The 17,093-nt window shown below is 45.1% G+C and overlaps 1 protein-coding gene across 3 annotated transcripts in view; it reads right to left on the reverse strand.

The window, feature by feature from the left end:
* LOC126242219 (short-chain dehydrogenase/reductase family 9C member 7-like) overlaps positions 1–17,093 on the reverse strand; it is a 189,467-nt gene that overhangs the window by 104,625 nt on the left and 67,749 nt on the right. For all 3 annotated transcript variants that reach the window (XM_049948072.1, XM_049948070.1, XM_049948071.1), the window contains exon 3: positions 13,854–14,066. In XM_049948072.1, the coding sequence (XP_049804029.1) occupies positions 13,854–14,066 (213 nt within the window). The remainder of the gene's footprint in view (positions 1–13,853; positions 14,067–17,093) is intronic.

Here is a 17,093-nt window from a genome sequence, read left to right on the forward strand (position 1 = left end):
CTGCAGCAGACGACAGTGTTAACCCAACGACATCTCCTGAAACAAGACTGCAGTGGATGTGGCCAGGTCCTATTTAAAGCACACGCCACACAAGGCACCACTTCGGACCACAAGTTCAGAGGAGCTCCACAACTGTAAGAGTTCCGCACAGGATATAAAACAGGAGTAGCGGCGTCTTGAGAGGATTAAGCTGTGAGTGGTCATCAGTGGCAACCAAGAGCAAGATTGGTATACATTTGTATCACAATCAGTAGGGGAAACAGGTGAAAGGGAGGCGCCAAATGACAAGTTGCTTGTGTGGAAAAATGTTCTCTGACCAGCCCTGGGTGTGGCTTCGTCGAAATTGGTGTATGTATCAATGGAAACTTGTTCCATGTACCAAATTTATTGTTACACCAGATTGATAGTCGTCACTGGGTATGCCGTCGTCCAGGTGAATGGTTGCTTGGAACGTTCACCATGTAGTAAGCTCAAGTAATTTACGGGAGTTGCGTGACTGCGTGGATTTATGGTAACCCGTACCTGCCACGCATTATCGCTGCTGTATTTTGGTCCAGTGGTGGATTAACACGTTATTAAGCTGGAGCTTATAATGTGTCAATAAATAATTGTGGGTATGCAAGGTAAACCCTTGTTGCACCGACAAAATTTTGAGAGCTGTTCAGGGAGCGCTGTTCAGGGATATTTTCTGAGTACTTTCATGCCCTGGTCTCCAGCTACTCGTTTCAGAGTAATTGTATTTCGCGATCCAAAGGAAATAATGACATTAGCTGCTAGGGGGCATTGAAATACGCTGAAGAGCCAAAGAAACTGGTACACCTGCCTAATATCGTATACGGCCTCCGTGAGCACACAGAAGTGCGGCAACATGACGTGGCTGGAATGTACTAATATCTGAAGTAGTGCTGGAGGGAACTGACACCATGAATCCTGCAGGGCTTCCCATAAACCCGGAAGAGTACGAGGGATGGAGTTCTCTTCTGAACAGCACGTTGCAAGGCATCCCAGATATGCTCAGTAATGTTCAAGTCTGGGGCGTTTGGTGTCCAACGGAAGTGTTTAAACTCAGAAGAGTGTCCCTGGATACACTCTGTAGCAATTCTGGACGTGTGGGGTGTCGCGTTTTCCTGCTGACATTGCCCAAGTCCGTCGGAATGCACAATGGACGTGAATGAATTCAGGTGATCAGACAGGATACTTACGTACGTGTCACCTGTCACAGTCGTATCTAAAAGTATCAGGGGTTCCATATCACTCCAACTGCACACGCGCTGCACCATTACAGAGACTCCACCAGCTTGAACAGTCCGCTGCTGACACTCAGGATCCATGGATTCATGAGATTGTCTCCATACCCGCACACGTCCGTCCGCTTGATACAATTTGAAACGAGACTCGTCCGAACAGGCAACATGTTTCCAGTCATCAACAGTCCAATGTCGGTGTTGACGGGCCCAGGCGAGGCGGAAAACTTTGTGTGCTTCGAAAGCCCACATCGATGATGTTTCGTTGAATGGTTCCCACGCAGACACTTGTTGATGGGCCAGCATTGAAATCTGCAGCAATTTGCGGAAGGGTTGTACTTCTATGACGTTGAACGATTCCCTGCAGTCGTCGTTGGTCCTGTTCTTGCAAGACTTTTTTTCCGGATCCAGCTGTGTGGGATATTTGATTTTTACCGGATTCCTGGTGTTCACGGTACAGTCGTGAAATGGTCGTACCGGAAAATCCCCACTTCTTCGCTGTTTGCCACCGTTCGTGCTCCGACTATAACACCACGTTCAGACTCACTTAAATCCTGATAACCTGCCATTGTAGCAGCAGTAACCGATCTAAGAACTGCGCCAGACACTTGTTGTCTTATAGAGGCGTTGCCGACCGCAGCCCTGTTTACGTATCTCTGTATTTGAATACGCATGCCTGTTCGAGTTTCTTTGGCGCTTCCGTGTATAACTGCATTTCATTTGGTTTCTTACTCCCCAGTCTATCCACCTGTCTGTATTCGAGTAAAAATTTCTACTTTTTAGTACAAACGCCGACCGCATACGTAATGTTTTTTGTTTGGAAACAAAATTGTTCCATCCACTCGCGGTACTTGCTGTTGACAACAGTAATGTCGACTTTACCCTTCGCCCTCTGGCTTTCAGTCAGTATTGCTCAGTTCTGTCTCGGGGTTTATGTATAGGTTTATTGATCAAGAGTAGGCCAATACGTTCATTATGTATGTTTATTATGTATGGGTTCACTGAATGCAATGGAAGAGTAGCGTAGTGGCGATGTGCTGAGATGTTCCCGCAATGATGACAAACACATTACTACCGCGTCTGCAGATTATGTTAATATCCATAGCGGTGCGCGTCACTGTTAACGTTGTAAATGGTTCAAATGGCTCTGAGCACTATGGGACTCAACTGCTGTGGTTATCAGTCCCCTAGAACTTAGAACTACTTAAACCTAACTAACCTAAGGACATCACACACATCCATGCCCGAGGCAGGATTCGAACCTGCGACCGTAGCAGTCCCACGGTTCCGGACTGCGCGCCTAGAACCGCGAGACCACCGCGGCCGGCGTTAACGTTGTAAGTTCCCGCAGTTTTGTGCACTTAATTTTAAGGCAGTCGGATCTGTCGTAGGAAGACAACTTAGAAACAGATCATGTCCAGCAAAACCGTGACTCGTTGGCTGGTCGATTTGGGGGACGGGGCCAAACAGTGAGGTCATCGATCTCGTCGGATTAGGGATGGATATGGAAGTCGGTCGTGTCATTTCAAAGGAAACATTCTGGCATTTCCTTGAAGCGATTTAGGGAAATCACGAGAAACATAAATAATTATGGCCGGACTCGGGTTTGAACCGTCGTCCAGGGTGCTAACCGCTGCGCCACCTCGATCGGTCAGAATAATGAACCGTGTGTCTTCTGCCCTCAGCGTGCCAGTAATTAACTACCAGACAAAATTAATAACTAGTAGTGACAAGATTCCTCTGCAACAAAAGAGGTAGTCCAATCACTTAGTTTATTAATCTTCCAACAACAGGACACCCCTAATGTTGTCCTTCTCATTCATACTGACATAATATAAAAATCCATTTATTCCAGGGAAGCCAGTATTCTTTCATGTTGATTCAGAACGAATCTGATTATAAATATACACTGAAGCTCCAAAGAAACCGGTATAGGCATTCGTATATGTAAACAGGTAGAATACAGAGCTGCGGTCGACAACGTCTATATAAGACAACAAGTGTCTGGCGTAGATCGATTACTGCTGATAGAATGGCAGGTTATGAAGATTTAAGTGAGTTTGAACGTGGTCTTATAGTCGGCGCACGAGCGATGGGACACAGGATCTCCGAGGTAACGATGAAGTGGGGATTTTCCCGTATGACCAATTCGCGGTATACTCGTGAATCTGGTAAAACATCAAATCTCCGACATCTCTAAGGCCGGAAAAAGATCCTGCAAGAACGGGACAAACGACGACTGAAGAGAATCGTTCAACGTGACAGATGTGCAACCTTTGCTCAAATTGCTGTAGATTTGATCCATCAGCAATGTCACCGTACGAACCAGTCAACGAAACATCATCGATATGGGCTTTCAGAGCCGAAGACCCACTCGTGTACCCTTGATGACTGCACGACACAAGGCTTAAAGCCTCGTCTGGGCCCGTCAACGCCTATATTTCATTGTTGATGAGAGGAAACATGTTGGGTGGTCGGACGAATCTCGTTTCCAATTGTCGCTAACGGGTGGACGTGTACAGCTACGGAGGCAACCTCATGAATCCATGGACCCTGCATGTCAGCACGGGACTGCTTAAGCTAGTGTGGGGCGTAGGCAGTTGGAGCGATATGGGACCCCTGATAGTCCAGATTCGACTCTGACTGGTGATACGTACATAAGCATCCTGTCCGATGACCTGCATCCATTCATATCCATTGTGCATTCCGGCGGACTTGGGCAATTCCAGCAGGATAATGGGATACCCCAAACGTCCAGAATTGCTAAAATGTGGCTCCAGGAACACTCTTCTCAGCTTAAATACTTTCGCTGTCACCAAACTCCCCAGACATGAACATTATTGAGGATATCTAGGATGCCTTGCAAAATGCTGTTCATAACATATCCCACTCCTCGTACTCTTACTGATCTATGGACAGCCCTGCAGGATTCATGGTGTCATTTCCCTCCAGCACTACTTCAGACGTTAGTCGAGTCCATGCCACGTCATGTTGCAGCACTTCTGTGGGCTCGTGGGGCCCTACACGATATTAGGCAGGTGTACCAGTTTATCTGGCTCTTCAGTGTAATTTGAAAGCAGTCGGATGTTACGAAGAAAGACAGCTTACAAACAGATCACGTCTAGCAAAACAATGAAACCGTGTGGCTCCTACCCGCATCGTACCGGTAATTAATTGCCGTAAAAAATTAAAAACTAGTGATGACAAGAATCCTTTGCAACAAAAGAGATAGTTCAATGACTTAATCCATTGGTCTTCTAACAGCAGAACACCCCTGATTACGTCCTTCTTATTCATACTGTCATAAATTATAAATCCATTTATTCCAGAGAAGCCACTATTGCTTCATGTTGATTCATTACGAATCTGATTATAAATATAGAAAGTCTGCCTGTAAATTATTCCACATTCCAATGTCCACGCAGAAAACAGATAAGAACCACCTAAATTGGCAGCTGGTACGGCTAAATTAATTGTCCTCGACATGAAAGACTCTTGAATCAAATGGTTCAAATGGCTCTGAGCACTATGGGACTCAACTGCTGAGGTCATTAGTCCCCTAGAACTTAGAACTAGTTAAACCTAACTAACCTAAGGACATCACAAACATCCATGCCCGAGGCAGGATTCGAACCTGTGACCGTAGCGGTCTTGCGGTTCCAGACTGCAGCGCCTTTAACCGCACGGCCACTTCGGCCGGCGACTCTTGAATCACTCTCATTAATCTATGTGTACGAGGTTTGGTGGTACAATAACGGGACTGATGCTGTCACAGGGTAAGTGCGCATGCATCAAAGTTGAACGATCACTAGCTGTCAAGTATGCAACCTTCTCCGTCAAAACGTATGCCAGTTTTTGAGTGGTGCAAGTGTTTCCAAGATGGCCAGGAAGACGCTGAAGATGGCTCACGCCAGGGACGGCCTTCAACATTAAAAACGGATGAAAATGTCGAAAAAGTAGGTAATCTTATTCGATCTGGCCGTCGATTGAGTTTTCTTTCGATTGATGAAATTGTAGGAATTGACAAAGAATGCTCAAGGCAAATTTTAAACAAATAATTTAACATGAGAAACATGTGTGCGAAACTGCTGCCGAAAATTCTCACGATCGAACAAAAAGGAGGTCGTGAAAATGTTTGTACTGACACTTTGAATATCACTGAAAACGATCGCAGTTTCTTGGAAAGAGTGATAACACGTGAGGAAACTTCATTTCTCACTTTTCTCACTTATGATCCAGAAACTAAGCGCCAATACACCCTCTGTAGGGGCCCCAACTCCACAGAAAGCGAAAAGCGCTCAAATGAGCCAATCAAGATTCAAAGCTATGATGATTGTCTTTCGATACTCATGGAACTGCGTACCTTGATTCCTGAAGATCAAACTACGAGTATTAACCAACATTATTACCTTGAGGTTCCGATAGCTGAATGGTCAGCGTGACGGACTGCCGTCCTAAGGGGCCCGGATTCGATTCCCGGCTGGGACGGGGATTTTCTCCGCTCAGTGAGTGGGTGTTTTGTTGTCTTCATCATTTCATCCCCATCTGGCGCGCTGGTCGCCCAATGTGGCGTCGAATGTAGTAAGACCTGCACCAAGGCGGGCGGAGGCGGCCGCGGTGGTCTAGCGGTTGAGGCGCTCAGTCCGGAGCCGCGCGACTGCTACGGTCGCAGGTTCGAATCCTGCCTCGGGCATGGATGTGTGTGATGTCCTTAGGTTAGTTAGGTTTAAGTAGTTCTAAGTTCTAGGGGACTGATGACCACAGATGTTATGTCCCATAGTGTTCAGAGCCATTTGAACCATTTGAAGGCGGGCGGACCTGCCCCGTAAGAGGCCTCCCGGCCAATGACGCCAAACGCTCATTTCCACCTTGAGGTTCACGCTCAACTCTGTGAGATAATAAGAAAAAATGACTCGAATTGTGGAAGAACAATTCATGGTTTCTGAATAGAGAGAACGCAGCGCACATACCGCATTGTGTGTTAAGAAGTTTCTAGAGAAATACAGCATCACAGTGTTAGACCATCTGCTTTATTCGCCTGACCTAGCACCATGTGACTTATCTCTTCCCTAAGGTAAAATCTGAATTAAAATGGACAAGATTACAGTCCGTTAAAACAGTGAAGAAAAAAGAAAAGAAAGTCACGCGTTTTCAAGCAGATACAGGGGAACATTTCCAGCACTGTTTCCATCAATAAAGGAAGAGAAGGGGAGTATATTGAAGGTGACAATAACTAAATTTGTGTGCTCTTGAAATAAAATATTGTAAGATGGTTATTTTTTGATGATGTTATTGGATGTGTCAATATTGTAAAGGAAAATGATATATTTGAAGAATTGTGGTCAGAGAAACACTTATTAGGCGTGTCCGTGCCTACGATGGCAGCACTGTGGAGTTGTAGAATCTTTGACAGTCAGCAGTGGAAAGCTGAGACGTACAGCAGGCGGTTCTTTTCGTTGAGTGTTCAGTGTAATGGATGGACGCACTTTTGGAACTATGTGAGTTGCAGATTTATTACGAGGAGGTATGATGACTCAGAAAGATGGTTGGATAGCATACGGACATAAGAAAAAAAAGGTTTTGAAATGGAGAACAAGGTATTATTTGATGAGATAAAAAGTCCATTTTTATTTTTGTAGACTTATTTGTTGGTCCATTTCACCTTCATCACAGTCGAGTTATTGATAATTGCTCTATTCGAGAATGAGATTTCTATTCTGCAGTGGAGTGTGCGCTGATATAAAATTTCCTGGCACATTAAAACTGTGTGCCGGACGGAGAGTCGACCTCGGAACGTTTGCCTTTCGCTTGCAACTGCTCTAACATTTGAGCTACCCAAGCGCTATTCACGACACCTCCTCACCGCTTCAGTTCTGTCATTACCTCGTGTCCTACCCTCCAAACTTCACAGCTCTTCTGTGAACCTTGCTGAACGGGCACTCCTGGAAGAAAGGATACTTCAGAGACATGGCTTAGTTGGGGGATGTTCACAGAATGAGATTTTCACACTGCAGTGGAGTGTGCACTGATATAAAATCTGGCAGATTAAAACTGTGTGCCGGACCGAGACTCCAACTCGGGACGTTTGCCTTTCGCGGGCAAGTGATATACTATCTTAGCTACCCCCATGTTCACAGCTCCAGTTCCGCCAGTACCTGTGAGCAGGGTCGTGAGTCGTGCACTGTTAGCTCACATGTTAGTGCACTTTCCCTCGAAAGGCAAAGGTTCTGAGTTCGACTCTCGGTCTGGCACACAGTTTTAATCTGCCAGGAAGTTCGAATCGCTCTATTGATTGGTCTTCTGAGTTAATTTACTGTACTATGGAAGTTGTTAGATTAAATAAATTTCACATTAGGGTCTATAATGTTTTCTGATAAGTTCCTTCCTAACTGAAACTTGAGAATTAAATGTTGAATCATGTGTTTTATTGGCATTCTGTATCAAGATTATGAACCCCTGGACCAACTGTACTTAGCTTTTAACAGTACTTTTTTTAGTTGTTGCGGAGTCTTGCTGTATTGTTGTTTCTGTCAGTGCTTTATTTGGCAGGTGAGATTCATAATACGTGATTTCGATTAATTTCCTCACAAAGAAAGAATTTTTTTTTTAAAAAAAAGGTGTCCTAAATTCTTGCTTGAGACAGCATTGGTAACAACTGGAAAAAGTAATAGGAAAGACTTGAAATAAATATACAGATGGTGCAAAAGTATGAATGTAACTTATGCATGATGGGTCACAACGAAGTAACGGAGGTAGATGAAACTTGAGCCGTATATAAAAAGAACTGCTACAGTATAGTAAAGAAGATAACAATGAGACGAACAGAAATAACACTTTTCTTCACGCACTGAGACGTGACTTATAATGGTCCCCTGGACATGGTTCTTAATAGTGTGTGTGTGATCACCACAGAGACCAGTACATGCTCTGCAACATGCACCAGAGCTGGCCGCAAGGCTGTTTTGGAGTTCTTGTGATGGGGCGTTCCAGTCCTAAACCAACGCGGTTGACAACTGCTGCACGGATGCTGGTGTAAGTGAACGTGCGGCAATACGTCTCCGCAACGCACCCCACTCGTGCCCGGTATGGTTTTCGTCGTGATAATGGGCAGCCCATCCTATTCGCCAAATATCCTCTCGTTCCAAGAGCTCCGGATCCACCTGCGTATCGTCATCCATGAAAATGAAGTCATGAGCGAATGCATCCATGAAAAGACGCACGTAGGGAAGGAGTACAGTGTCTCAACAACTTTGAGGCTAACATGTTGGAATGTTTGGAAATCAGTACAGCCAAGGTGTGATGCGTTCGGTAGATGTTCAGCAGCACATAAACATGCACCAAAGGACATCCAATAGTTTCCCCGCCGTTTATAATGTCCAGGGAACCATCATAAATCGCGGTGACTTCAGTGTAATTATTGTCTTTGATAAAAATGCTTGCCCGCATCTCGTGGTCGTGCGGTAGCGTTCTCGCTTCCCACGCCCGGGTTCCCGGGTTCGATTCCTGCGGGGTCAGGGATTTTCTCTGCCTCGTGATGGCTGGGTGTTGTGTGCTGTCCTTAGGTTAGTTAGGTTTAAGTAGTTCTAAGTTCTAGGGGACTGATGACCATAGATGTTAAGTCCCATAGTGCTCAGAGCCATTTGAACCATTTGATAAAAGTGCCATTTCTCTTCTCCTGACTGCGTATGTCTTTGAGTTACCGTTTGTAGTATACTATAACACTTCTTTCTATGTCTGGTCCAAGTTTCATCGAGATACGTTACCTGGCGGTGACACATAATGCGAAAGTTACATTCGTCCTTAAGTTTTTCATACGAAAATACTTCTTGACTTGTGTCCACAATGATATGTACTCAGCTGTTTGGGCTGTCTTCCTGTTGTCAATCACTGTTTACTTCCTGTTGGTTATTTTTGACTCTGTAAGTGTTCTGACTGTGTTGCTGTTGTGCTTGTTCTACAGACTCAGTGTAGCGTTGAAACTGACTGTTCATGTGGGATGAAAGAGTGCACTATACAGGTTGACTCTTACGTAAAAGAGGACAGCTACCAGCCACTTTTTACAGTGCTATTTATTTATTTAAATAGCGCCGTTACCGGTTTCGAACATTACAGTTCATCTCCAGACGGCTATTCACGTTAAGATACATTTTACATTAGCTTTCACTTTTTGTTTTCCAAAATTATGGAATTTCTTTGGGGTGGTGATGCCCTACAATCAAAACAAAATGTGAGACAATGTCTTTTTACCTGCAATTGTGCCTCACAACGATTTTAAACGACGTAAACAAGCTATTAAAGTGAAAATGTTTTGGTTACTACGTAAGTAACCAAAATATCAGCACTTTGATAGTTTTACTACGTAAGTAAGCGAAATATCTTCACTTTAATAGTTTGTTTAGATCATTTAAAATCGCTGTGAGGCATAACTGCAGTTAAAAAGACATTGTTCTACATCTTGTTTTGGTCGTAGGACACGACCATCCCAAAGAAATTTCATCATTTGGGAAAACAAAAAGTGAAAGCTAATGTAAAATTTATCTTAACGTGAATTAGCCACCTGAAAATGAACTGTAATGTTCGAAACCAGTGACGGCACTATTTAAATAAATAAATAGCATTGTAAAAAGTGGCTGGTTGCTGTCCTGTTTTATATAAGAGTCGACGTATATTTTTTACACAGCCACGGGTTCAGAACGTCACTTTGCGACAAAATAATAATAGCAAAGAGTGTACTGTTTGCCACCTTGTATGAATAACGAACTAATTTCTGTTACTATGTGACAACAGGTAACTCCATATAAATACGATGTAGCTATGTTTTTCATGATATGCTTTGTTTATAGTTGGTTACATTATTCTGTGTGTTGTAATTTAATTTACAGTGAGGAATTCATAGACTTTATTGTATGCCGTCATTGATTTTATATCGGCTAGTATAGAGTTGTAAGTGCCGTTATGAAAATGATGATGGTTCGTGGGCCGAAACTGGTTCTTCAATGCAAGAATTTTATCGGCAGCTCTTGGTGGTAAATCATGCAGTTCTTCAAATATTTACGATTTGTGTCGCGCTACCTTTTGTAAATAATCTGTCTTTTTGCCAGAATCGCTTATGCCAATGGCATTCCCCATTTGAGGTCCGTATCGTCACTAGAGATAATTCCCCATTCGTTTCCCCCCTCCGCTTATACAGAATGTTCGGAAATTCTCGTTACAGGTTTGTAGGACTTATAGATCGAAGTGAGTACATAATATTTTGAATAGGAACCCATGTCCGGCAACATACCGTTTCCCTGCTACAGTCGTTTGAAAACGTGTTTCTAAGTAGGTATGGAACAGGGTAGTCAGGGTGGGGGTAGCTGCGTCGGATCGGCTGTCACTTGACGTCTGTCCTACGCTTCTGACGTAGTTCAAATCTCATTCACGTGGCTGTGAGCGTTAGAGCAACATGGTTGACTACACGTTTGCAGAAAAACCGACATGATCCTTCTGAATGGCGAAGCTCACTGGAATGGAAAAGCTGCTAGTCGCCTTTATCAAGTTCTTTCTCCATAACGTCCGACTCCATCGCGCACACTTTTCGCCAAAACTACGCAACGGTTTCGGAAAAAGAGGTATCTTCACTGTCAGCAATCATGACTGTGGTACTCCAAGGAACGGACCGTGCTGCATCACGCTGAAGTACACGAGCCGTTTGTTTGGCAATTATGAGTGTGCGGTAGATAATGGAAACAAGATTAATGAAAAATCAAGGCACGTGCATAGGATTTGTCGACCCGGAAAAAGCGTTTGACAATGTAAAATAGTCCAAGATGTTCGAAATTCTGAGAAAATAAGGAGCAAGCTATAGGGAGAGACAGGTAATATACAATATGTACAAGAGCCAAGAGGGAATTATAAGAGTGGACGACCAAGAACGAAGTGCTCGGATTAAAAAGGGTGTAAGGTAGGTATGTAGTCTTTCACCCCTACAGTTCAATCTGTACATCGAAGAAGCAATGATGGAAATAAAAGAAAGGTTCGGGAGTGTGATTAATATACAAGGTAACAGGATATCAATGATGCGATTCGCCTATGACATTGCTATCCTGAGTGAAAATGAAGAAGAATTATATGATCTGCTGAACGGAATGAACAGTATAATAAGTAAGTCGAAGAAAGACGAAGGTAATGAGAAATGAGAACAGCGAGAAATTTAACATCAGGATTGATGGTCAAGAAGTAGATGAAGTTAAGGAATTCTGCTACCTAGGCAGCAAAATAACCAATGACGGACGGAGCAAGGAGGACATCAAAAGCAGATTAGCAATGGAAAAAAGGGCATTCCTGGCCAAGAGAAGTCTACTAATATCAAAGATCGGTCTTAATTTGACGAAGAAATTTCTGAGAATGTACGTCTGGAGTACAGAATTGTATAGTAGTGAAACATGAACTGTGGGAAAACCGGAGCAGAAGAGGGTCAAAGCATTTGAGATGTGGTACTGCAGATGAATGTTGAAAATTAGGTGGACTGATAAGGCGAGGAATGAGGAGGTGCTGTGCAGAATCGGAGAGGAAAGGAATATGTGGAAAAAACTAAGAAGGAGAAGGGACAGGATGATAGGACATCTGTTAAGACATCAGAGAATGACTTCCATGGTACTAGAGGAAGCTGTAGAGGGCAAAAATTGTAGAGGAAGACAGAGAGTGGAATACATCCAGCAAATACCTGAGGACGCAGGTTGCAAGTGCTACTCTGAGATGAAGAGGTTGGCACAGGAGAGAAATTCGTTGCAGGCGGTGTCAAAGCAGTCAGAAGACTGATGACGCAAAACAAAGTTACTGATAAAATTTTCTCGGGCTTCCAGCCGCATCCAGTAGTTTAAAATCCACAAGCTTCCGGCCGAGTTCTCCTCGACCATTGTCAAGTGGTGACTGTCGAATGATTGCTGGTGCCGTCCTTTTATAGCCGCGCTGTCTTCAGTGATGTCAATGGTGGTCGCTTCAGAGCCATATATGGTAATGTTTTCATCGCATATTTGCCGCGCCCGCTAAAACTCTCCGATGGCAGGGTTCCAAGCTGAGCTTAGCTGCAGGCCGCCGTCTTTACTGAGGGTGATGTCAGAAATTTTTAACTCGATCGCATCTTTTATAACACTTATCCAAAAACCAGCAGTCATCGTAATAACAAATGTCTGGCGCTAATGCAATACGGCTTCCGTTTTCTGATGTATGTTCGGCTGCCGCTGATTTCTCAGGATACCGTAGGAGAAAACATCTCTCGTGTTCCACACGGCGCTGTTCAGTACTACGTAGAGTCTGCCCCTTATAGAAATGTTCACACTCACACGGTACTTTATGTACTCTTGGCGTTCACATCGTCTTTCACAGGCCTCATTAGCTGTCTAATTTTAGCCGGTGCCCTGAAAAAACGGTATCGATTTTATGCTTCTTTAGAAACCAGGTAATCTTTCCTGATGTTGAGCCATAGAACGGCAAGAACGCAAGCTTCTTCGTGCCCTCCTCGGAGGTCTTCTGCTTATGTTTCTTCGTCAAGATGGCTTGCGAAATTTGGCGGTTGTTGTAGCAGTTTCCTTTGAAGAATTTCCGTAAGTGATTCAGTCGCTACGGAAGGCTTTCAGCGTCTGAAACTGCTTCCGCTCGATGCACCAATGTCTTCAGAATAGAACTTTTCTGTGAAGGGTGGCGATAGCTGGTAGCGTGCAGATATCGGGTTGTGTGGGTGGGCTTCCAATACACAACTACTAGTTTTCGTGACAGTGTTATAAAAGAAGCGATCGAGTTAAAAATTTCTGTCAACACCCTTAATAAAGACGACGGCCTGCAAATAAGCACAGCTTAGATCCAGGCCATCGGAAAGTTGAAAAGGGCTCGGCAAGTGCGCAGTGAAAAGGTTACCATATATGGCTCTCGAGCGAGCACCAGTGACGTCGCTGAAGACAGTTCGGCTATATGAGGACGGCAGCAGCAATCGTTCGACAACCACCATTTGACAATGGCCTAGAAGAATTCCGCCGAAAGCTCATGGATTTCAAACCACTGGATGCGGCTGGAAACCCGAGAAAATTTTATGAATGTATATCGCCACGAAGCTATGCGTTCGTATAAAAATAAAAGTTAGTGAGATAATTGTTGTGTGATGTCCTTAGGTTAGTTAGGTTTAAGTAGTTCTAAGTTCTAGGGGACTAATGACCATAGATGTTAAGTCCCATAGTGCTCCGAGCCATTTGAGATAATTGTAGAACGAGTCATGTACTGGGTCACGTCTGATCAGTTACTTGTAGATGTGGTCACGTTATCAATATGTTTTCAAATGGTTATAGCACAAGGGTTCCAATTCAAAATATTATCTACTCACTACCCTCTACAAGTCATAGAAGTCTGGAACGGGAATGTACACTTTGCACATGGTGTAAAGTGCCAGCAACCCCACCAAGCGGTATCCAATTTGGACTCGGGCAGTGGTCACAACGTTATGGCTCATCAGTGTAGAAGTTCGAGAAAGGGACTATTAATTCATTTTCACATTCTACTGTTTGTCGAAGAAGCGGAACTGCGTTCCGCGTGCTAGACGTAGAGAGACCGGTGTTGAAGGCGGCAGCAGAGACGTACCTCGGCCGTCCAGGCTCTCGCGGATGCTGGAGACGGCATCGCGCACCTGCTGCTCCGAGGTGACGTCCAGTGGCAGGACGCGCAGCCTGGAGGAGCACTGCTGGACCAGCTGCTTGGCTCCGGGGCCCTCCGGGAAGAGGCAGCCCGCCACCACGGGCACACCCAGCGCGTCCAGCCGCCGAGCCAGGCCAGCGCCGAACCCGGAGTCGCAGCCTGGAAATGTGGCCACCGTGTCTCAACGAAATCCAGCCTTCTCCTACTTACCCAGCTGACGTCCTTGGTCAGCGTCGGTGGTGCAACAATTAAATAACGAGATTATGGCTAGAAACGTAATACACTACTGGTCATTAAAATTGCTACATCAAGAAGAAATGCAGATGAGAAATGGGTATTCATTGGGCAACTGTATTATACTAGAATTGACATGTGATTACAATTTGGGTGTATAGATCCTGAGAAATCAGTACCCAGAACAACCACCTCTGCCCGTAATAACGGCCTTGAAACGCCTGGGCCTTGAGTCAAACAGAGCTTGCATGCGGTGTACAGCACCAACACGATACAGCTTCAACACGATACCACAGTTCATCAAGAGTAGTGACTGGCGTATTGTCACGAGCCAGTTGCTCGGCCACCATTGACCAGACGTTTTCAAATGGTGAGAGGTCTGGAGAATCTGCTGGCCAGGGCAGCAGTCGAACATTTTCTGTATCCAGAAAGGCCCGTACAGGACCTGCAACATGCCGTCGTGCACTATCCTGCTTAAATGTAGGGTTTCGCAGGGATCAAATGAAGGGTAGAGCCACGGGTCGTAACACACCTGAAATGTAACGTACACTGTTCAAAGTGCCGTCAGTGCCAACAAGAGGTGACCGAAACGTGTAACCAATGGCACCCCATACCATCACGCTGGATCATACCCCAGTATGGCGATGACGAATACGCGCTTCCAACGAGCGTTCACTGCGATGTCGCCAAACACGGATGCGACCATCATGATGCTGTAAACAGTACCTGGATTCATCCGAAAAAATGACGTTCTGCCATTCGTGCACCCAGGTTCGTCGTTTAGTACACCATCGCAGGCGCTCCTGTCTGTGATGCAGCGTCAAGGGTAACCGCAGCCATGGTCTCCGAGCTGATAGTCCATGCTGCTGCAAACGTCGTCGAACTGTTCGTGCAGATGGTTGTTGTCTTGCAAATGTCCCCATCTGTTGACTCAGGGATCGAGACGTGGCTGCACGATCCGTTACAGCCATGCGGATAAGATGCCTGTCATCTCGACTGCTACTGATACGAGGCCGTTGGGACCCAGCACGGCGTTCCGTATTACCATTCTGAACCCACCGATTCCATATTCTGCTAAGTCATTGGATCTCGACCAACGCGAGCAGCAGTGTCGCGATACGATAAACCGCAATCGCGATAGGCTACAAAGCGACCTTTATCAAAGTCCGAAACAGGATGGTACACATTTCTCCTCCTTACACGATGCATCATAACAACGTTTCACCAGGCAACGCCGGTCAACTGCTGTTTGTGTATGAGAAATCGGTTGGAAACTTTCCTCATGTCAGCACGTTGTAGGTGTCGCCACCGGCGCCAACCTTGTGTGAATGCTCTGAAAAGCTAATCATTTGCATATCACAGCATCTTATTCCTGTCGGTTAAATTTCGCGTCTGTAGCACGTCATCTTTGTGGTGTAGCAATTTTAATGGCCAGTAGTGTATTTTGCAAACAAAGTCACAACTAACAATCACTCTGTTATGTAAAATCCAGAATATTTCTTCAAGATATCTGCTTCACGTTGTCGGGTGGTTGCTGCTCGTTACTGTTGGCCAGTACCAACAGATGGTGTCCACTTCTTTTATTTTATTTAACAGTGCTTTCATTCCCCCCTGTAATGTGCAGGCTGGCAGTGGACAGTTCTACATCTACTTCTATACTCCGCAAACCACAATGTAGTGTTGTGGTATGTGGCTGAGAATATTGTCTGTATCACTGTCAACCCCTCCCCTTTCCTGTTCCACTCGGAAATGGCCTACGGGAACAATGATTGTTGGTAAGCTCCAATGTGAGCCTGAGTCCCTCTAATTTTAAATTCTTGGTCCTTTCGCGAGGTATATGTAGAAGGAAGCATTATATTGGTTGACTCGTCCAGAAACGTATGCTCCAAGAATCGTAGTCCCCATTGAGGCGATAAGATACGTGATGTGACTAACGGTATTACACAAAAGCGCCAGGGATTGGTGGACTGCATATAAAAAGAGTTGAGGCGACTTTACTAGTTCACACTGGGACGACAACAATACGTCACCGACTCTTATCTGTGTCGTAGCAACAGTGAATGCTGGTTGCTCCACAAATTGAAGTAACGAACCGCTATTTTCCCATCCAATGTCCAATTCGCGATATAGTCATACAAACTGTCAATAGATGTCCGTACGATCGTTTTCTGCACGCAAGATGGCATTCCGGTCAACGGTCAACCACGCCAACGATGACATCAGGGTACCTATCAAACGGGGTAGTGTTTTCAGGGTAGTCCCACATCCACAGTCGCTTTGTGCACAGTCACAGACGGTGCAGTATGGCACAGAGAAGACGCCTACCAGACTCTCTGCGGTGGAGGACCATAGGTAGAATGGAAGCAGGACGGTCGCAAACTGATGTGGCCCCATAGATTAATGTGAATCGTTCTGTTGTTTCTGGGATGAGGTGACAGTTTATAGATACCGAAACTGTACCCTGGAGAGCAGGACAGAGCCGACCACGTGTGACGTCAGAAAGTTTGGATCGTTATTTGGCTGTAGGGGCACGAGAGTACCGCCTTGGTACTGCACTGCAACTGGCATCTGACTTCGCAGCATCCTCTGGACGTGTTGTATCGAAGCAAACGGTTTACAGAAGACCTCAGAAGGCTTCAACAGAGAGGCCTTCATTGTTGGAAACCTGCTGTCTGTTTACCTCTGGCGTGTCTTCACAGAAGGGAACGTCGAGAGTGGAGCCGTCAACATACCACATGGATGGTCGAGCAGTGGGCCAATGTCACTTTCACAGGTGAGACCCGATTTGATCTGGAAAGGTACTCTTGACGGATTCGCATCTGGAACACGATTTCTGGACTGAAACACTGTGGAAAGAGACCTATATCGAGTAGGATCCTGAACCGTGCGTGGCTCGTGTTCCCGCCATCATCTATTTTAGATCTTATTTTTACGTACTTCCATCTCATTACG

The sequence above is a fragment of the Schistocerca nitens genome, chromosome 1, assembly GCF_023898315.1.
Source record: "Schistocerca nitens isolate TAMUIC-IGC-003100 chromosome 1, iqSchNite1.1, whole genome shotgun sequence".
Lineage (NCBI taxonomy): Eukaryota > Metazoa > Arthropoda > Insecta > Orthoptera > Acrididae > Schistocerca > Schistocerca nitens.